At 37.4% G+C, this 24,146-nt stretch overlaps 1 protein-coding gene across 1 annotated transcript in view; it reads right to left on the reverse strand.

The window, feature by feature from the left end:
- Positions 1-5,594: 5,594 nt before the first annotated feature.
- The window catches only part of ints7 (integrator complex subunit 7), a 30,569-nt gene continuing 12,017 nt past the window's right edge, over positions 5,595-24,146 (reverse strand). Inside the window, 10 exon segments of the mRNA XM_056445257.1 lie at positions 5,595-6,089; positions 9,424-9,609; positions 12,440-12,538; positions 12,637-12,769; positions 12,899-12,967; positions 13,056-13,159; positions 14,174-14,368; positions 17,304-17,510; positions 18,657-18,794; positions 18,889-19,128. Of these exon segments, the coding sequence (XP_056301232.1) occupies positions 5,793-6,089; positions 9,424-9,609; positions 12,440-12,538; positions 12,637-12,769; positions 12,899-12,967; positions 13,056-13,159; positions 14,174-14,368; positions 17,304-17,510; positions 18,657-18,794; positions 18,889-19,128 (1,668 nt within the window). The 3' untranslated portion in view covers positions 5,595-5,792.

The following is a 24,146-nucleotide window of genomic DNA, read 5'->3' on the forward strand; positions in this document are numbered from 1 at the left end:
AATTGTCTATTTTGTGTCTGACACATGAATGTCATGTTAATATAGGCTCTACTGATTTATTTTACCATGTGAACAAAAACATAAAGAACATCAACACCAGAACATTTTCATGCACATGCATTTCCAACAGCATAAAAAAACGTTAAAATCTTTGACGGTTATTGACAGATTTAACAACATATGATAGTAAAAAATCTATTTGATTAATGTAGGCTTCTTGGCCTTGGTCGGGGGCCCCGGGGCCTTAAGCGGCTGCTTACTTAACTTATCCCTGCTAAAAAATCCTGCTGGTTGACCAGCCTGGTTTTAGAGGGGTTTTGGCCATTTCCAGGCTGGTTTCCAGCCATTTCCAGCCTGGTCTTAGCTGGTTAGGCTGGAAAATGATCAGCTAAATCCAGCTATGACCAGCTTGACCAGCCTGGTTTAAGCTGGACATAGCTGGTTTTGGCTGAGCTCCCAGCCTGTTTAGGCTGGTCAAGCTGGTTTTAGCTGGTCATTTTCTAGCCTGACCAGCTAAGACCAGGCTGGAAATGGCTGGCCACCAGCCTGGAAATGGCCAAAACCCCTCTAAAACCAGTTTGGTCAACCAGCTAAAACCAGCCAACCAGCCTAGGCTGGTTTAAGCTGTTTTTTTTTCAGTAGGGATTGGTTAAGTCCGTATGAAGGTATTTTGGTGCAAAACTCCCAAGCAGCTGTAAAAGTGTAATTTGTTGTAGTAAAGAATAGGCCCAAATGTGTATCAGTAAATTTGTACTCGCAGAGCAAATTTGCAAATGTGGATCAAAACAACAGCACTATTTAATTGACTGTGGACAGTTCTGTATTTGCATAGTCATTGGCTGCTAATAGGATTTCCCTATGAAGAATTTGAAAATAATATTTTTCAGAAATTATATTATTAAGGAGAAAGTCAGAATGTGCAACTATAAAACCAACTTTACCCCAATGCATTGTTTTGTTCACCTGCGAAGACGCACCCTGGTCTGCCATTTTTCTAAAATAAATATAGAGTTTAATTTACAGGGTTGTATTATCTGTTATAAATATCACAGTGGCGTTTGGTGCAAAAGGACGAGAGCGAAACTTAGATTTGTAAGTAAAAAAACAGCTCTTGAGACTCGTAGCGGCAGATTTGAGCTGTTGCAGTAACATTCGTGCTTAGAAACAACAACAACAAATCAAACGTTCTACACGCATTCAGCTCTCTTTGCTTGGATACACATTCTAATCTACAGATGTGCAAGTTTGGCTGTGACCACATTTCTGGATGCAGATGTGTTTTGCACCATATTCACTGCAACAATAGTAGCAAAGAGCATGAGTGGATGAGTTTCTGTATTTGTGATTCGTTCGATTGGATTTGTGCACCTGCACTGAAGGATTTGAAAATGTGTAAATGTTGCGTTGTGTTTGAGGGAGACAAAAAATACCTACACACTTGCAAATTTGCTCTGCGAGTACAAATTTAATGATACACATTTGTGGCTATTCTTTACAACTTCAAATTACACTTTTTGTTACAGCTGCTTGGGAGTTTTGCACCAAAAATACCTTCATAATTATTGAGCATAGATATATGCACTAGATATCGCATACGGACCCTGAGTATGCGTCAATAGCGCCGCCATATTTGTACAGTGCTCCCAGGACTATTGTCATTTAACCGCACTAGTCAAGACAGTGTTACTACGTGAAGATGCTGGACTTTAGCGCTGTGTACATGTGTATTAACGAGCAAACAAAGAAAACAAAGCACGAAGGCAGAACATTTCATAGGTAAGATTTATTTTTTTACATTTTTGAATGTTATGAACTTTTGTGCTAAACAGGTAACGTTATTGATGATAATACAGTCACCTACTGCATTCACCAAAGGCAAAGTAGCACGCACTAAATACTCTGCTTATGCTAGTTTTGTTGAATAAAATCAGCAAACAATGCAAAAGAAATATGACAACGAGATGCTGCGGTTCCAGAAATTAGTATTATTGTCGGCTAAGTGAAGGAGTCATTCATAACGCAGATTCATTCACTAACGAATCACTCCCTCCATTAGAATGAGCAGTGAAAGCAGGAGAGGAGGTGTGTTTCACGACATAGATAAGATGAAATTTAACAGGGAGGGTGTATAGTACTTTCCATACACACAAACGCAAGCTTTTTGTCAGGAATGCCTGAGTGATCACTTATCCATCTATGTAGAAAAGTGATGTAAAATTATGTTAAATTTTAACTTATTTTGTAAAATTATATGTTTCGTAATTAAAAAAAAAAAAAAACTCCACACTGACCTCCGGGTAAACTACTGATCATAGATATATGTGTATATCTCTGGCTCTGGATGGCCACAGTCCACCACTGCAGCCTGGTCCCGCATTCATTTCAAAGGAGCGCTACACTTATACTAAAATGGCCGCTCTGACGCATTCCTTCCAATAGACAACAACAGGGTAGGCGACATCTAATGTTTATATCTATGATTATTGAGCATGTCTGGGGTAAGATGGAGGAGGCAATCCAAAAAATCTTGAAGAACTCTGTGAGTCCTGCAAGAACGTTTTCTTTGCCATTCCAGATGACTTTATTAGTAAGTTATTTGAGTCATTGCAGAGTTGTTTGGATGCATTATGTTAAATGACAAGACTTTTGTGTAATCAAAGTCAGACCTTATACTCTCCTAATTAAATAATTAGAAATCAAGGCATGATCATATTTTATTTTGGTAAAATATGTATAACCTAGAGGCATTTGCGTTTCATATAAGCCCCTTCTGATAGCAAATAATCAACTAGAAGTCAAGTTATTAATTGTTGTTCCTAAAACTTGATAAGGCGGCAAGACCTTTATCAGGTAGTGTAGAGTTAAACAGTTGAGTTTTACCATTTTTGTAAATACATTTAGCTGATCTGTAGATGCGTTGTGTACTAAAAGACTGACGGAAAATGAAAAGTTCATTAATATCATTGCCTTCTGCATCCATGGTACAGCCGCAAAGTTCCTTGATTATTACGCCACAACAAGAGTATAGTTTCTAGCCATACCGGCCTAGAAAACAGCAACTTTTCAGACTTAGTAGGCTACACAATGTAACTACTGAAGAGTCAAGCTTTAAATAGGAAAAGGTTTGTTTGAGTGAGATGCTAAAGGTCTAATCCGATTCAATAATTTATGCTAAGCTAAGCTAAAAGTGCTCGGTCCAGACCCAGGGTCTGGCAGAATGGATTAAAAAGTGATAAACCTCAACTGTTTACCTCTAAATGACATGTAAAATGAGTGTATTTCCAAAAAAATTGGAATGTTCATTTAAAATATTCTTATATTAAACACCTAAGATCATAGATAAGCGCTACACATACAATTGCGTTAAAAGGATTTTAAAGAGACCCACATTTCTACTGGTAAATGCTTTAGGTGAATTACCAAATGTGCAGTAATTTTAGATCAGTTTTGCTAGTTTTCTTGAGTGAATGACTGTGCGTTTATGTCTTTCTGCATGGATGTCTGTAATTAAAGAGCCCCTATTATACATGAAATAGGGTCATATTTTGGTTGTAAGGGTCTCCAACAACAGTCTAATATGCATGCAAGGTCAAAAACACTTTTATGGTCTTATAATCTGCATTTATTTTTACCTATTTATCCCAGCAACTCCCATATGATTCGTTCAGCGATTCATTTGTTCCCAAACCCCTCCTCAGCGCGAAGCTAATTTGCGCTGATTGGACCGATGACAGCCTGATGCGATTGGTCGACACTGACAGCCTTCAGCGCCAGACAGAGTGAAATGCCCAGCAGCTAATCAACAATATAAAAGTAGTCACAGTGCATACACGCTTCATAGTGTAAGGCGTGAATTTTGGCTGCCAGTGGGTGAATGTAAATACAGACGATGGACTTGAAAATACAGATGACTAACTATTTTATTGAGCAAAAACTCCAAGAACTGGTGAGGAGATCTCCTAGCTTTTCACACTCTACCTCTTTTCACACACACCCACATTACCGTCCTCCTCAGAGGACACAACACACACACACACATGCCTAGAGCGCCAGTTCAGCTTGCTGGGTGCAATTTAAACAACTCACCTCGAACATGAGCTGAACTATTTTGAAACTTGACCGTTGCATGCGTGTAGGAACAGCTGACGATCCGTAAACAAAGCGTGTGGCTTTACACGCGATATGAGAATATAAAGAGTTAACCTGATACAGTACACGCGGTTACAAGTAACTAAACACAACTAAATACATAATTTGCAAGCTAGAGTAAACGAGGCAACAATTTTAATCGCACGTACAGTACTTACACTTGTGAAATGGAGGAAGAAATTGATCCATGTTCTGACAGTCTTTACTGATCCTTCCTATAATAAACGGCTGATGAAGTCTTCTTTGTAAGCATGTAGTTTCCAGAAGCACTCGAACTGCTCAAGGCAGGGCTATAATGCTGAGCTTTCATCTTTGGGTAGACTGTCAATAATGTCCATCTGCACAGCGTGACTTCATTCGACCGGTGTCTGTGTGTGTGTGACTTTTTTTCTGTTAGTAGGCGGGGCCGCAGGTTTCAAATCTCCCCGGTTTGCGCGCGCAACTACTTGTGTTTCGTAGTCGAAACACCTAATGACTCGTTATCAAGACGATTCGTTTGAAGCACTATGAGTCGACTCTTTTATAGATGAATCAATAGTTTTAAACACTGTACACTTACAGATTTAAGCCTTAGCTGGATATTTCACTTCACTTAGAGCTGTGTTACACACTACATGGAAGGGCATTTTCAAAAACCCATAATATGGGCTCTTTAAGAGCTTCAAGTGTAACCTGAATAAGCAGTTTAAAATAGTATGTGTGCTGGACTGTAAATCTCATTTTCTCCTCATTCCTTTCTTGAATGGCTTTGTTAGGCCCAGCATGACTATATAGCTCTAGCTGGTGGCTATATGATCATGATGTAATGTATGCTAACCCAATACATTGCACTTTTTGCACAGCCATGTGATACATAAAGAAAATGTTCACACCATTTACTTATTTCTTTCCCGTTTCTGCAATTGTCCAGCTTCAGTTTTCAATCAATCAATCATACAAATCAACATAATTATGTACACTGACTGGCCACTTTATTAGGTACACCTTACTAGTAACTGGTTGGACCGTTTTTGCCTTTAGAACTGCCTTAACCCTTCATGGCATAGATTCAACAAGGTACTGGAAGAATTCCTCAGAGATTTTGGTCCATATTGACATAATAGCATCACGCAGTTGCAGCAGATTTGTCAGCTGCATGATGCAAATCTCCCGTTCCACCACATCACAAAGGTGCTCTGTTGGTTTGAACTCTGGTGACTGTTCAGGTCATTTGAGTACAGTGAACTCATTGTCATGTTCAAGAAACCAGTCTGAGATGATTAACGCTTTATGACATGGCTCGTTATCCTGCTGGAAGTAGCCATATATATATAAATAAAAATATATAAATATAAATAAAGGTACCTTTTCAGATAAAGTGGGCCAACCGGTCAGGTAAAGTGGGCCATCCCAAATTTATGTACAAACCTGCACACAACCCATAATACAATAAATGCAGCTAGCCCTGTATGTCAGATATTTTATTAAAAATGCAGACAGATAATTTGTCCGATGCAGAAAACAAAGAAAAAGTAAACCTATTTATTATTACACAGTGATCAAATGAACCCTAATGCTGCTTCCAAACATAGGTTCACGAGGAGTTAGTGTACAGAGCACTAGAGAAGATTATAATGCAGCAGTATGTACTGGTTTGGTTGTGTTTACTGGAAGCGGGTGCTGATGTTCCTCTGGGCTGCAGGCTGTGGGACGCTCTGCTGCTGCTGCTGCTGTAACTGATGCCGAAGCTGCTGGGAATACGGGTCTTCCAGAGACTTCACTGAAACGGTGGTTTTTGGGCCGGTCTTCCATTCGATCCCACTGGTGTCCACCACCGAGGCTTCAACAGATACCTGGTGTGTGCCCAGGATGGAGAAGTTGAGCAGGAACTGTGTGCTGAAGTAATCGTTATGAGGCTCCACTTTCTGCTCAATCTCGTTGGACTTGGAATCGAGAGGAATCTAAAAGCAGAAGTTGACAACAGGAGAGAGTGAAAAACCTTTATCATTGCAATAAACAATTCATTCACCCTGAAGTCCTATCATCAATTATTGATATGACTAGGGCTGCTCGATTATGAGAAAAATCATAATCACGATTATTTTGGTCATAATTGTAATCACGATAATTCAAAACAATTATCAGTTGAAGTCAAAATTATTCTGTGAATTTTTTTTTATAAATATTTCTCAACTGATGTTTAACTGTACGTTCAGACCGAAAGTGGCGAGAGCGTCAAAATAGCCGGAAGTCATTCATTTTCAATGGGAGCCGGCGGCGATTAGTGGCGAGGAATTGCGCAGCGCGTCTTCGTCGGTGTGGGCATCGAGGAGAGTTGAAATCAAGTCAACTTTATGGTAATGAGCTATGACGTGGTTCAGCGGCAAGCAATCGGAATGTGGAAGTCCACCGCTTGAGAGGAGTCCAGATAACACAGTTACTGTGAATTTTGGTTCCGACCATAGTTGTTCCCAAGGGTTTGATGATTGCGGTCGGCGGATTTTCAATTATTTCCAATGTTTTCTTACAGGAACATACATTTAAAAAGTTACTGGCAAGTTACTGATGTGCATTAATGTTATTATTTACAGTGCAAAACCGTAACGTTACTTACTTAAGTGGATAATTAAGTGGAGCAGAGCCACACCACGTGCAACTTGATCTTCTGTAGTTGAAATGAATTTGATAATAAGTGTGCAACATCTTCACGCTAGAAAGCATGTTTTATGGGGGAATGTAACTGATCCAATATGCTGCAATGGCCCCTTTAGATACGAGATCAATGCAGCGAATTTTTAGGCACTTGCGGCCGGAGCTGAAGGCAAGCAGCATTGTCACCAGGGCAGCCAGAGCGACCTTTGACGCTCTCGCCGCTTTCGATGTGAACGCACAGTAAATGAGCAAGGAATTTTTTGCAGTATTTCCTAGTAACCTATAGGTTAATTACACTTGGTAAAATAATAAAATTGTTAAAAATATATATATATACATAAACATTTCAAAATTATAATAATTAGTAATATTTAATATTAAAATAATTAATATTTATGTTTATATACATATAACTTTTAATATCTATATATACACCCAACACTTATATATATATATATATATATAAATAAAAGTGTTGGGTGTTGATGGCAGAGGGGTGTCGCGGACGAAGGACGAAAGTGAAGAGCAGGGGGTTGTCGCGGACAAATGTGAAGAGGGTTGGGGAGTCATGGAAGAAAGTGAAAGTAAACAGCGGACGGAGGAGAAGGGCGGTTGAGGAGTGGGATCGGTAAAATGAGGTGCCGGATCCGGTGTGTTCTGGCACAAATTAAGCCCCGTGTATATATATATATATATATATATATATATATATATATATATATATATATATATATATATATATATATATATATACACATTTAACTTATGCAATCTGCACACTGAAATAAAAATCAAAAATGGGAAAAGAGAAAATGTATTGATATTCACTTTTTAAATACAAACGCATATTATTTTAAGGTACCGAACCAGCTTTAAAATTCGTGTATGATAATAGACATGCACAATCACCAACAGTTTTTTTTTTTTATAATTTATGCAGTTATGCACATGTTTTGACAGCTAATACGACGGTGATTTGACGCTTTGCAGAAGTTGCAGACACCTTTACCGATATTAAAATGCTTTTTTGATGCAAAATTAATTTAAATTCGCCGATTAGGAAACTTAAATAGGCCTGGGCTACTATAATAAAGAATATCCACTCTAAAATGTAAAACTAAATAAATTGCTCTTGACACATGAAAGCTCAAAACAAATGTGGAAAGTTATTGCGTATCATATTTAACAAATGTTTTTCTGCAAATTTTATGTAATTTTGCTCACATGGATAACTATTATATTAATATTAATAAGATGATGTCATTGTGTCAGCCAATCATTTCATTGCTGATCATGATTTCGAGGATCGATAGATCAGTCCTACACAACACACATTGATCTCCGATCAGTCCATCCTGTCATTTTAATCTGATTTGTGAACTTGTTTGAAGAAATTAGCCAGAGATCAGTTATCAAGGTTAAAAGATCCAGAATCTGCCAAATCATCTTAGATCATTTAAGCGAGGTACGAAGAATTGACCCCTGGTGCAGCGTGGTTAAGTATGTTAGCCACATCCATAATCTCAAAATCACGTCATCTGATAAACTGAGAATAAACAGGCAGTGTATTTTCAGATTTAAATTACATTTTTTCTTAATGAAATGCAGCACAAACTGGCAATTTGAGCAACAAAATCAATTCAATTCAATTCAATTCAATTCACCTTTATTTGTATAGCGCTTATACAATGTAGATTGTGTCAAAGCAGCTTCACATAAAAGGTCACAGTAAATAGGAACAGTGTAGTTCAGTTTGTAGTGTTTAAGTTCAGTTCAGTTTAGCTCAGTTCAGTGTGGTTTAATAATCACTACTGAGAGTCCAAATACTGAAGAGCAAATCCAACGATGCGCAGCTCTACAGATCCCGAACCATGCAAGCCAGTGGCGACAGCGGAGAGGGAAAAAAAAAAAACTTCACTAATGGCGGAAGTGAAGAAAAAAAACCTTGAGAGAAACCAGGCTCAGTTGGGCACGATGAAAGTTTAATATCTCCTATTTTCTGTCTAAAGCCTTCTATTTTATCACTGAAAAAATTCATGAAGTCTTCACTACTAATTTGCGGTGGAACGTTTTGTTCCAAAGATGACCGATTATTTGTTAATTTAGCGATGGTGTTAAATAAGAATCTAGGATTGTTATGATTATTTTCTATCAGTTTGCGGAGGTGCTCAGCCCTGGCAGATTTTAAAGCCCTCCTATAGCTGAACATACTGTCTTTGTATGCAATTCTAAAGACTTCTAAATTAGTTTTTTTCCATTTACGTTCCAGGGCACGGGTTGCTGTTTTGAGAGCGCGGGTATGACTATTATACCATGGTGTAGTTTTATTCTCTCTAGCCTTTTTTAGTTTGATGGGTGCCACAGTATTTAGAGTGCTAGTAAAGATGGCATCCATACTGCTGGTTACTACATCAAGGTCATTTGCGTTTGCGGGTGCATTTCGAAGTAGAGAAAGATCAGGTAAGTTATTTATAAATTCATCTTTAGTGGATGGAACCAAAAATCATTTGGTTTGTTTTGATTTCTTGGAGACTTTAAACAAAAACTCTGATTTGTCTTTATTTTGTTTGCTATAAAAATAACAGATGTTGAAGCAGACCTTTAGGAACAAACATAAGAAACAAAATTGTGTGTTGAGCTCACCTTGAAGTCTGATCCTGGTTTTGTCTGCAAGGTTGAGCTGACTTTAAGACAGACTGCCTGAATCTTCCGGAAGAGTCCTGGACTGGAGCCGTGCTGAATAACACCCTCCACTTTTAAGGTCAGCTGCTGGTTGTTCTGCACTGGGATCGGCTCATTGGGTGTGCGGGGAGATGGAGAGAGAGCAAGCTAAAGGAAGAAAAGAAAAAAAAACATTTTACACGTTTTATTTTTAGAAATGTTCTCTTTCAGACAGTTTGAAGTTCTTGAAAGAAAAGTCAAAAATTAGACACAAAAGATGTTTTACATGGCTTATAACAACAGATGTAGATGTAGTGATCTTTGGTATATGCACAACTCACTGTAATTTTGTAGCTATTATCTGGTAACATAATTTATCCAACAACCCACACCATTTACTCCTGGCTTATTACCTGCTAATTATTAAGATTATAAGTGCTAATAAACAGTTAATAGTATGACAATCTAAATCTCTAATCCTACCCAATACCTAAACCCAACTATAACCTTACTAACTATTAATAAGCAGCAAATTAGTAGATTAATGAGCAACTGAGCTTAGGTAATGGTTTGTTAATAGTGTAAATTTTACATTAAAATTAAGTGTGACAAAATATTTACTACTATGAACTCTCTTTCATTTATTAATCATAGTTCAATATTTACTAAAGTACCATGGGGAACTAACAATCAGAAAATGTTGGGACAGTATGGAACACGCAAATAAAAAAAGTAGTGAATTAACTTTGATTTGTATTTCAGTGCAGACAATATGAACACAAAATATTTCATGTTTTGCTTGGTCAACTTCATTTCATTTGTAAGTATACATAATTTCCTGTCATTCAGACCTGCAACACATTCCAAAAAAGTAAGGACAGTAGCAATTTAGGGCTAGTAATGAGGTCAATAGGGTATATGCCGAGCTAGTGTTGTTCCCATACTGATAAACTTCCGGTGACCGGTTATTGTGAGTTTTTTTCCCCATTTTATACGGTTTCTTTTACAGCATCGATGTTGTAATGTAATTAAAATACAATCAGTTAAATAAACTTTGGCATTTATTCAGTTGTTCAATCATAAAACGAGACAAAAAGCTGTTTGCTTGCACGCGCCTGTCAGAATCGGCAGGCTAGCGCAAAAACTCCATTGAATATACTGGGGTAAAATAAATGCTCATATTATAAAGACACGGCGGGGAAAATTTTAATTTAATACAGTGCTTCTTGTACAATCTGAGACCCACTTTATATCGGATATCACTCAGCCAGTGGAGATCGCTGATTTTTTTAAGAAAACAGACCTTAAACGCGCTGATTTTGCAATTGCAAACAGTTCACCGGAAGCGTTTAAGCCAGGTTACAGGCAAATTAAAAAGTCCTATTAGCATGCTTCGGCTTATACCCTATTGGTTAAATATTGATGTGATTTGAAACAGGTGATGTCAACAGGTGATTGTAATTATGATCTGGTACAAAAGCAGCATCCAAGAAAGGTCTAGTCCTTTAGGAGCAAAGTTGGGCAGAGGATCGCCAGATTGCCAACAAATATGTGAGAAAATTCTTAAAACGCTTAAAAACAATGTTCCTCAAAGAAAGATAGGAAGACATTTGGATATTTCACCTTCAACAGTGCATAACATCATTCAAAGATTTAAGGAATCTGGAGGAATTTCAGTGTATAAAGGACAAGGGCGCAAGCCTAAGCTGAACAACTGGGATCTCTGATCCCTCAGGCAGCACTGCATCAAGTATTCTCATTCATCTATAAGCAATATCACCACATGGGCTCAGGACAACTTACTCAAGTACCACAATACATAGTTACATTCACAAAGTAGAGAGTATTGACAGGAAAGTTGCCACCTTGAGGTCTTATGTCAATCCTTCCCCTCTCTCTGCTCCTCAACCTTTCCTGTCAATACTCTCTGCTGTCCTATCCAATAAAGGTGAAAACCCTGAAAAAAATATTCGCCGTATATTTCGGACCAATGAAGAAAAGGATCATCCAGACTGTTATCAGCAACGAGTCCAAAAGCCAGGGTCTGTCATGGTATGGGGATGTGTAAGTGGCCTTGGCACTTCTGTGATGGCACTATTAATGCTGAAAAGTACATAGAGATTTTGGAGCACAATATGCTGCCTTCTTTTCCAGGGATGCCCATGCATATGTCAACAAGACAATGCAAAATTACATTCTGCACACATTACAAAGTACTGGCTGTGGAGGAAGAGAACTTGACTGGCCTGCCTGCAGTCCTGAACTATCTCCACTAGAAAATGTGGTGTGCATTTTGAAGTGCAAAATGTGATAACGAAGACCCTGTAGTGTTGCTCCCCTTAAGACTTGTTTGCAGGAAGAATAGGACAAAATTACACCTGAAACACTTCACTTGGTGTCCTCAGTCCCTAAATGTCTTTTAAGTATTGTGAAAAGAAATGGCAACCTTACAAAGTGGTAAATGTTTTACTGTTCCAGCTTCTTTGAAACATGTTTCAAAAACCAAAAGTGGAATATGCGTTTATTTTGAAAGACAAAAACAATAGAAATAATGAGTAACACATTAACAGTTTTGCTGTATTGTCTGCAATGAAATACAAGTCAAACTAAACTTAGAAATCACTACTCTCTTTTTTTATTTGCGTCATACTGTTTTAACTTTTCCTGATTTGGGGTCGTATAACTAATGTTAACAAAAATTAATAAACACTGTAATAAATGCATTGCTCATTGCTTGTGCGTGTTACTAAATACATTAACTAATGAAAAGTTATTTTAAAGCCTTACCAGATATTTAAAAATAATAATAATTTGTATATTTTATATATTTGTATGTTTATATGTTTTATAAGTGTATTATGTATAATTATAAATTCTATGTAAAGTATTATGTAAATACTAAAGTTAAGCTTAATCTTTTCTCTTGAAATTTGAGTGTAAACATTATTAATATTCTTTTTTTTTTCTTTCTTTACGTAGCACTGTACAGATCACTCACTTTAATGCTAGTGGACTGAAGCTTCTGAAAGAAATATCTCTGGAACGACAGCGGGATTTTCAGGATGGCTATGACAGCATCACACAGACAGCCGGTGTGCTTGAAACAGACCGAAATGACAAATTTAGAAAAATATTATGTAATTAAATCTATAAAGAATTAACTCCATATAGATTGCAGACAGTGAAACACGGTACCAGGTAAGAGACAGGTGGGTGTTTCCTGCTTAAGTTTTCCACTTCCTCCAGGACGTGATTGAACACAGCCATCATTCTCAGTTCATACTCGCTCTCTGCCTGAACTGATCCATGAGTGCCGAACTCCTGGAAACTGAACCAGATGTTGTCTTTAAAATGTGCACTTTATGAGACATTACAACTAAAATCTATTATACAATCATTTTTGGAGACAGAAACGAGGATCCTACTCCTAATTTGCTAAGAGAGATAGCATTCTTACCTGGCTGTTTGAGGATCGATTATTAAAGCCTCGATAACATAAGATACGAGTAAGCAACTCTGCTGTTGTCTAGGAAAAAAGTCATTAAGAAAAGTACAGATGATTTCTTTGTATGTAGATCTTGTGGAGACACTGCTCTACAGAAAAGAAAGGATACAGTTCAACATTGCGAAGGGTGGCATAGTCTGCATCAAACGAAGACTGGTACAGGTCAGCATAGCGAGCTGCGAGATTTCGAAACTCATCCATGGATAACTTCATCTGAGCAAATGTACAGAAGATTTAAATAAACAAATTAGTAAAAAATAAATAAATAAAACATTAAATAAATAGGTAAACGAATAAATAAATAGAATAAATCAATAAAATATCTATGAATAACAATAAATAAAATATTCCAAAAAAAAAAAAATAAATATTAAATAAATAAATAGATAGCTAAATAAACAGATAAACAAATAATAAAAATAAATAAATTATAATATAAATAAAACATTAAACAGATAGATAAATAAAAAACATAAATAAACAAAATAAGTAATATATTTATAATAAATTAAATAAATTATTAAATAGATAAATATATAATAAAATAAAAAAGAAATAAAATATTAAATAAGTAGATAGAAAGATAACTAAATAAATAGATAAATGAATAAAATAACTGAATAAAAATATATTTTTTTAAATAATAATAAAATAAAACATTAAACAAATATAGATAAATAAACGTTAAATAAATAAATAAATGATAAAACAAGTAAAAATAAAAATAAACTAAATGGTAAATAAATAGATAAATACATATAACAAAATCAAAAATTAATAAAATATTAAATAAGTATATAAATAAATAAATAGATAAATTAATAAATAAAAATAAACAAACAAATTAACTATGATTAAAAATAAAGAAATAAATTTTTTTAAATAAATAATTACATTAAAAACTTTTATTAATAAATACAAGATAAATAGATAACAAATAAATAAATAAATAATAAAATATTAAACAAATTGATAACTAAATAACCGTAAATAAATAAATAATAAAATAAGTGAAAATAAAAAAAATGTAATAAACAAAATAGAATAAATAAAATATTAAATAAATAGATAAAAATAACATAATAACATTTAAAAAATAAATAAATAAATAAATAAATAAGATCCTTATACATCCTTATAAGCAATTCCAAGACAATAATTTTAGACATTGTACATGAACTAAAATAGAAAAAGACAGCAGAAACAGGAACGTGTATGTTTGGGCACCTGTGTGGAGATGCGTCCGCAGCGCTGCAGGTCACTGCCCGAGGACAGAGCGATGGTGGTGGCGATGGCAGGAGGAGGACTGGTCTTCAGACTGTTGCAGGTGCAGATGAGCTGAGACAGAGCCTGAAGAGTGTCTATACGCAGCTTCACAAACTCGCACTGGAACGTCAGTGGACTCAACGGCGTACTGGCGGCCTGAAGACCAAACACTTATCAGTCACAAAGAACTCAAACTAACAGAGAAACAAACAAAACGACATGCAAAGATCGACCCAACAGAAATCAGAATTGGACAGGTTTTGCTCCAAATGCTTCAAACTAGTTTTTCTCCTTTAATTTAGCCAATCTTATAGTACACAATGTGTAAACGGAGCATTTGATTAAGCAGATTAAACAACATATATACTGTACTGTATGGTTTTAGCTTGAATATCAATTTTCAGGACTTTAATCAACTTAGGCTCATTGCGGATACATACCCAGGTCTACATTTTTGGGGACAGCGAAATACGTAACTGGAAGTACGTCTTCTTGCAGTTTTTGTTTTTGTAAATCCACCAGAGGCCGATGTGTACGCTTTTTGATGATCTCAAATTTCTCTCGTGTGTCCTCTTCTCGCGTAAATCCACCAGGGGGCGCAAAATACACTTCAGCCGACCAGGCCAGCTTGCTGTCGACCGACTGACCCACCCACCCCCTTCCCTAAGCCCCAACCGATAGTGTTTTCGAAAGCAATCCAGAAAAAGAAAAGCCATCGCAGACTTGCATGGTTTCACCACATTTTAATCCTGTTGTTTATTTAATCATTTATTTTTATTTACCTCATTATTGTGTTTTACCTAGTTTCTGGAACTGTTCTTTGCCAGATTTGAACCCCGTCATCGTGGTCAACTACGCACCGCATCCCAAAACCATCGGCATACATGGTGAGCTACTGGGCAAACTGGTAACACCAGAAAAGCTGTCTACATGCTTATTTCACGCGGCCGCCATTTTAAGACACGAAAGCGAGGCTGCGGTGGGAAGACACCCGGAAGTATAGGATCAGCACTGTAAACATTGCAACAACATGCTGTGGACTGCAAACCTCCAGCTGCTGCCACGATTTCAAAATGCAGGTATGGTGTAAACATCACTTTAATATCATTCAGTTCAGTTTAATTTAAACAATTAAAAGCATTTTAGGCATCAAACAACATTACATTCTCTTTCAGAGTAATATGCCTAAGTGTCCTCCTAGGCTTCAGTTTATGGCACCAGTTAAACACCGTGGGGATGTTTCCCTGCTTCAGCCTATGTAACCTGGTGAGCGATATCCTAGCACATCCTTGTGTTGTCTGTAACAGTGTTGTCCCGATACTGAAGTTTAAAAACATCCCTTTCCCGCTAACCTTTAAGCGCCGCTGAGTGCGCTCATAAACAGTGCTGATTTGCCATAGTATTCACCAGTGCTCAACAGAAATGACGTGATTGGCTGTGAAGGTCACAGTATACCGGTATATCAGTATACCGCTCTTCACAGATCGCAAACACAGATAGACGGACATTGGAGCGATTTAAAGCCGCGAAGATCAGTCGAGTCATCAGCGGTCTGTGTTTGCACTCGGTAAACATCGGTGAAGTGCTGTGAACTGATGATCTTCATGGCCAATCACAGTCATTTCTGTTGTGCACGTGAACACAACGGCAAATAAGCGTGGTTTAAGAACGCCATCAACAGTGCTTAAATGTTAACAGGAAATGGATGTTTTTTTTTACATTTCAGTACCAAAATTTTGTATCATGAGAAGTCTAATATTGTGAAAGAATCAGTTCATTAACTTAAGTTTGATGAATGGCATCCAAAACGTGTGATTGGGAAAGAAAGCTTTAGCTAACTAGTACCATTTCCCTTAACTTAGCTGAAAATGAGCTCTGAGATCCCTTTTTATTTTTACTATTTATTCAGAACGGACCTTCGGGTCACTCGGAAGGCGGCGAAATTATAAATTTGTGTCACTTTCTCTTCGCTGGTAAGATATACAGCCAGGTACACAACATTCCTGTGTGACTCAGGCCATACTTTTGGGTTTCTTCCCACCGCAGCCTCGATTTTGCGGTTTAAAATGGCGGTGGCGTGAAATCAGTCTATACAGAGGTAAGTGGTCAGCAGTAGCGCGAAAAGGAACAGAAGCTGTTGGCAGCGTTCGTTTTACAGATGAAATGGAGCCACACATACCTCTGGGAACATATTTCACGGTCTCCAGAAATGTACGTATCCACAATGAGCCTGTGTTGATTTTAAGATTAGGATAAAATTTGAAGCACTTTCTGTTTATGTGACTGTGAAGTGCTCCCACTCCCATTTTTTATAGCTCCAGAGATTTACAAATTTGACATTTTTCTGTCATCTACTTTTTAACTTTATCTTTGAAGTGGACATTTTGAAGCCAAACGCTCCTAAAATGTATATTATCCTGACATGTTAGCCTACAACAGTCATAAAACAATGCGATTTAATGTGACAAACAAACAAAGCAACAAATAAATCTGTGCTATTCCATAATTTGGAATAAAATTAAAATATTCTCAGATTTTTTATGCCATAATCAGTGGAACCAAAGATCTTAAAGGCCAGTCGTTTCACTCTGCCGGCCTCTTTGAAATGCCTCTCGGGCAGAATGTTCAGGTTTCTGTTTGAACGGGGAAACATATATTTCTCCAAAATTGTTTGCCAAGCTTATGAGTAAAATTCATATCAGGAAACACCAATTAAATTAAACTATCTCTTGAGTTTTATTTTCGTTGGAATTGCACAAAATCCTCAGAAAGCGACGCTTCATTTGACATATTGATTGTTACACTTTTCCCCATTCAAAACTATACGAGTGACATGTCTTGTGTATTCTATAGTCTTTGGTGGAACCCACTGTGTGTTTTTTTAGGCCAAATATGGCCTCAACCCATCATGGCCTCCTAACCACAGCAGTGTTTACTAATTCATCACTCTATCTCCTTTTCATTGTATAATAAAATACAAAATAAAAAAGGGAAAAAAAAATGAAATCTGTATTGGAGTCAAGCCATTGGAATCAGCTTGAAAATCAAGATCGGTGCATCATTATACAAAAAAATAAAAGTAAATGCTAACCGTGAGAGATGCGATTCCCTTCTGGTAGGATTTAAGCGATTCAGAGATGGCGCTCATTGCTGCGCTGTAGTCTCCATCTTCCAGGCCGCTGAGGCACTGCTCTGCCTGGGAAAACTCCATCAGACTGTTCAGCCAGAAGTAAAAGTGTTCGGAGGCCACACGGGTGCGAAGACTCTGGTACAACTCCCTGGAAAAGTCATGACAGCCCTGTGGACAAATTATTGGGATAGTTCACCAAAAATGAAAATTAACTCACACTTTAAAGGGCCACGAAACCCCCTGTCTCAGCATGGTGTTTTCACACCTCAAGTTTGAAAATCCAGAAAGTGGGTGTGTCCAGCTCTGTTTAGGTGGGAGTGTCGGGGGAGGGAAAGAGGGAAGGTTTTGCATAAAAATGGGAGTTTCCGTTTGAGCACGCGCTGATTTTCAAAACAAACACAGACGCAGGGGAGAAAGACAGTGACTGTGTTTACATGGACAGCAGTAATCAAATTATTTGCCAAATAATACATTTTTCAACGTTAACTGCAGTTTGGCACTTCCACTTTCATGCATGCCCCCCACGTGACAAGCGAGATATTGTATGTGAGGAACTGCTGGAAGAGTGCAATTTTAATGGAATGTTTGATACGCATGGCAAATGGGAGGAAAAAAACACCTCCGCATTTCTTGATAACTTCTCGACATTTCTCGATAAGCACTCGGTATGTAGTGTCAGTATCCTGTCACAAAATGCAGCGAAAATCCTACATGACGGTAATAGTTTGATTAAGGTGTTTCCATGTTTACATTCAGAGAGCAGCATTTACAGAGGATCTTTCAGTCTATAATAGTGTACTAAAATTTTGCAGTGATATTAACGTACTGTTAACTTATATATATATATATATATATATTTGTATATATATATATATATTTGTATATATATATATATATATATATTCATTCATTTTCTTTTCGGGGTCACAAAGGTGGAATGAACCGCCAACTTATCCAGCGCAAGTTTTACGCATCGGATGCCCTTCCAGCCGCAACCCATCTCGGGGAAACATCCATACATACTCATTCACACTCATAAACTACGGACAATTTAGCCTACCTAATTCACCTGTACCGCATGTCTTTAGACTGTGGGGGAAACCGGAGCACCCGGAGGAAACCCTCGCAAAAGCAGGGAGAACATGCAAACTCCACACAGAAACACCAACTGACCCAGCTGAGGCTCGAACCAGCAACCTTCTTGCTGTGAGGCGACAGCACTACCTACTGCGCCACTACGTCACCGTCACACATATACAAATGATATATATATAATATGAATCACCCAGTCCTACCCCTTATACTCCTGCTTACCATGCGGGATGCTTGTCTGGCAATTCGGTACACAGTCCAGCCATTGGCCACATTCTCCAACTGTTGTCTGATCACAGTCTTCACTTCAGCTGAGAGAGATGCCTGACTGGCCACAAATAAAACAGTTGCCAAAGACACCTAAAAAAGCAAATAAAACAAATTACTCTAGACTTTTTGGACAAAATGAGACCTTAAAAATCTTCAGTTAGACAGAATTGTGTAATATTCCCACCAGAAGCTCCTGCTGTTTCTCTGAAGTCCTGTGACTTGCCACCCTGAAGAGCTCCAGCAGGTCTCCCAGCATTCCCTCTGCCAGCACTGGTTGTTGTGTGGCAATAGCAGCCAGAGCCTGGCACATGAGTACCCGAGCAGAGTCACACGCGCAGTGCAGCTGCCGGAGCAGGAGCTCCACTGAGCTCTGACTGAGATGAGGACAGGTCTTCAACATCTGCACGAGAGACGTGAGCGCCGTCTGACAAGCAACGCAAAGATTCAATACAGCTGCTTCAAGTGACTGAGAGCACAACAGAAGCACAATGAGGAGTTCAATAAATAAGCGCTCCCACTATAGCAGGTGGCCTTAACTACTATAAAACTACAATGCATTTAATGTGTTTATAATGTATTGTAGAACACTTCTGGTGCTCTTGAGGTGGGATACGGGTAGGATTAGGGACAGGTTTGGTGGTATGGGTATGTTTAAGGGTGTAGAGCAGAGTTCACAACTCTGGGCCCCCTAAACCAGTCATGCTTAAGCTGCGCAGGTGAGATTTTTTTTACCTATTTTACCTATTTTTACCCCCAAAACCGTGCAACATCTGTGTAAAAATGCATATATACATCTGACCTTGTTGACTGTAACTATAGTAGTTTCTGAAATCACAACAAACGCACTATGCTCAACCAATCAAAACACTTTCACTATGGGAGAAATAGGTGTTTGCATGTGGTAATTTATCACATGCTGCTTTGCGAGTGAACAGGTGTTAATGCGTCATTGCTTCTATGAGTTAGGTAAATACATATATATTTAGCTTTTAAACAAGGTTTTAACATAAGCCTATATTTATTTCATGGGACTGCCGCGGATAATTCATAGCAATCTTTTAAGCGTGTTTTAAGCATCTTAATGCCCGCACCATCATATCAATATAAGAATTATCTTACTGTACTTCTCAAATCTTGGATCGGGTTCTGCTAGTGCAGGTCCCTAGTTCAGACGAGCAGTCAAATCCAACAGAGAACTAAATTATTACACTAAAAATTCCAGAATGCGCATTAAAAAATGTGTGCGAATGGATAAACCAGCAGGCTGAGCACATTGTAAAACATCTGATATGTTGTTTTGGTCATTCTAAAACGCCTTAATTTCAGTATTAGTGCTATTATATTATTAATGACTTCCAGAATCAAGAGCGTCTGTGCTCCACGTCTCACACCTTCAAACGCCGCTGTGCATTCACTGCGTGTCAGGATTGCCTTCTGAGGCATTTATTAAACTATTTTACCTATTTTTACCTATTTTTTACCTATTTTTACCCCCAAAACCGTGCAACATCTGTGTAAAAATGCATATATACATCTGACCTTGTTGACTGTAACTATAGCAGTTTCTGAAATCACAATAAACGCACTATGCTCAACCAATCAAAACACTTTCACTATTGGAGAAATAGGTGTTTGCATGTGGTAATTTATCACATGCTGCTTTGCGAGTGAACAGGTGTTAATGCGTCATTGCTTCTATGAGTTAGGTAAATACATATATATTTAGCTTTTAAACAAGGTTTTAACATAAGCCTATATTTATTTCATGGGACTGCCGCGGATAATTCTGAGCAATCTTTTAAGCGTGTTTTAAGCATCTTAATGCCCGCACTATCATATCAATATAAGAATTATCTTACTGTACTTCTCAAATCTTGGATCGGGTTCTGCTAGTGCAGGTCCCTAGTTCAGACGAGCAGTCAAATCCAACAGAGAACTAAATTATTACACTAAAAATTCCAGTATGCGCATTAAAAAGTGTGTGCGAATAGATAAACCAGCAGGCTGAGCACATTGTAAAACATCTGAAATGTTGTTTTGGTCATTCTAAAACGCCTTAATTTCAGTATTAGTGTTATTATATTATTAATGACCTCCAGAATCAAGAGCGTCTGTGCTCCACGCCTCACACCTTCAAACGCCACTGTGCATTCACTGCATGTCAGGATTGCCTTCTGAGGCATTTATTAAACTATTTTACCTATTTTTTACCTATTTTTACCCCCAAAACCGTGCAACATCTGTGTAAAAATGCATATATACATCTGACCTTGTTGACTGTAACTATAGCAGTTTCTGAAATCACAACAAACGCACTATGCTCAACCAATCAAAACACTTTCACTATGGGAGAAATAGGTGTTTGCATGTGGTAATTTATCACATGCTGCTTTGCGAGTGAACAGGTGTTAATGCGTCATTGCTTCTATGAGTTAGGTAAATGCATATATATTTAGCTTTTAAACAATGTTTTAACATAAGCCTATATTTATTTCATGGGACTGCCGCGGATAATTCTGAGCAATCTTTTAAGCGTGTTTTAAGCATCTTAATGCCCGCACCATCATATCAATATTAGAATTATCTTACTGTACTTCTCAAATCTTGGATCGGGTTCTGCTAGTGCAGGTCCCTAGTTCAGACGAGCAGTCAAATCCAACAGAGAACTAAATTATTACACTAAAAATTCCAGTATGCGCATTAAAAAGTGTGTGCGAATGGATAAACCAGCAGGCTGAGCACATTGTAAAACATCTGAAATGTTGTTTTGGTCATTCTAAAACGCCTTAATTTCAGTATTAGTGCTATTATATTATTAATGACCTCCAGAATCAAGAGCGTCTGTGCTCCACGCCTCACACCTTCAAACGCCACTGTGCATTCACTGCTTGTCAGGATTGCCTTCTGAGGCATTTATTAAACTATTTTACCTATTTTTTACCTATTTTTACCCCCAAAACCATGCAACATCTGTGTAAAAATGCATATATACATCTGACCTTGTTGACTGTAACTATAGCAGTTTCTGAAATCACAACAAACGCACCATGCTCAACCAATCAAAACACTTTCACTATGGGAGAAATAGGTGTTTGCATGTGGTAATTTATCACATGCTGCTTTGCGAGTGAACAGGTGTTAATGCGTCATTGCTTCTATGAGTTAGGTAAATACATATATATTTAGCTTTTAAACAATGTTTTAACATAAGCCTATATTTATTTCATGGGACTGCCGCGGATAATTCTGAGCAATCTTTTAAGCGTATTTTAAGCGTCTTAATGCCCGCACCATCTTATCAATATAAGAATTATCTTACTGTACTTCTCAAATCTTGGATCGGGTTCTGCTAGTGCAGGTCCCTAGTTCAGACGAGCAGTCAAATCCAACAGAGAACTAAATTATTACACTAAAAATTCCAGTATGCGCATTAAAACATGTGTGCGAATGGATAAACCAGCAGGCTGAGCACATTGTAAAACATCTGATATGTTGTTTTGGTCATTCTAAAACGCCTTAATTTCAGTATTAGTGCTATTATATTATTAATGACCTCCAGAATCAAGAGCGTCTGTGCTCCACGTCTCACACCTTCAAATGCCACTGTGCATTCACTGCATGTCAGGATTGCCTTCTGAGGCATTTATTAAACTATTTTACCTATTTTTACCTATTTTTACCCCCAAAACCGTGCAACATCGGTGTAAAAATGCATATATACATCTGACCTTGTTGACTGTAACTATAGCAGTTTCTGAAATCACAACAAACGCACTATGCTCAACCAATCAAAACACTTTCACTATGGGAGAAATAGGTGTTTGCATGTGGTAATTTATCACATGCTGCTTTGCGAGTGAACAGGTGTTAATGCGTCATTGCTTCTATGAGTTAGGTAAATACCTATATATTTAGCTTTTAAACAATGTTTTAACATAAGCCTATATTTATTTCATGGGACTGCCGCGGATAATTCTGAGCAATCTTTTAAGCGTATTTTAAGCGTCTTAATGCCCGCACCATCTTATCAATATAAGAATTATCTTACTGTACTTCTCAAATCTTGGATCGGGTTCTGCTAGTGCAGGTCCCTAGTTCAGACGAGCAGTCAAATCCAACAGAGAACTAAATTATTACACTAAAAATTCCAGTATGCGCATTAAAAAATGTGGGCGAATGGATAAACCAGCAGGCTGAGCACATTGTAAAACATCTGATATGTTGTTTTGGTCATTCTAAAACGCCTTAATTTCAGTATTAGTGCTATTATATTATTAATGACCTCCAGAATCAAGAGCGTCTGTGCTCCACGTCTCACACCTTCAAACGCCAAGTCAATAAAGTCAATAAAGTCAATTTGCATTTTCGGATGGAAATATAGCTAGTGTTCTTAATTATAGAAATACATTACAGATGTGATTACATGCAGGTATTTAAATCATTCATAAGTACAATGTAAAAACCTGTATTTGCACCATAAGTATATTGTGACCAATGATTAATTTCAGTGCAAGTAAATATTAGTTAAGACTACCAAATATAAAGTGGGAGCAAATAAGTGCGAAAAACTTGCAACTAATCACATCGGGAGAAAATAGCTAACACACAATAAATCACTTTTAACTGCATTTTTCTTTCGAGAATAAATTTTAACTGAAAAACACTAAATCTAAAAGACAAGTCAACTTTTGAGGATATTTTTCATATCTCTTGACAAGTAGGTGGCGCTGTACCAAAACTTCTCAAGTTCATACTCCTGCCTTCGATCCTAGATATATACAATAGATATCGCATACAGACCCTGAGCATGTGGCAATAGTGCCGCCACATTTGTACAGTGCTCCCAGGACAAATGTCATTCAGCCGCACTAGTCAAGACTAAAGCCAATGTGAAGATGCTGGACTTTAGCGCTGTGTACGGATATAGAAATGAGCAAACAAAGCACAAAGGCAGAATATTTCATAGGTAAGATTTCGTTTTTTATGTTTTTGTATGTTACGAACTTTTGTGCTAAAGAAGTATTGAAGATAATAGTGACTTACTGCACTGACCTTAAGGCAAAGGCTTGTGCTAGTTTTGTTGTATATGTTGTTACACATACATACATACATACATACATATATACACACACACACACACACACACACACACACACACACACACACACAGACAGACAGACAGACAGACAGAGACAGAGAGAGACACACACACACACACACACACACACACACATATATATAGTTTTATATTTATAGTTCAATAGTTTTAATAACTCATTTCTAATAACTGATTTATTTTATCTTTGCCATGTCGACAGAAAATATTATTTTACTTGATATTTTTCAAGACACTTCTATACAGGTAAAGCGACATTTAAAGGCTTAACTAGGTTAATTAGGTTAACTAGGCAGGTTAGGGTACCATTGCCCCAGTCTGAGGTC

Source organism: Danio aesculapii, chromosome 20, assembly GCF_903798145.1.
Source record: "Danio aesculapii chromosome 20, fDanAes4.1, whole genome shotgun sequence".
NCBI classification, from domain to species: Eukaryota; Metazoa; Chordata; class Actinopteri; order Cypriniformes; family Danionidae; genus Danio; species Danio aesculapii.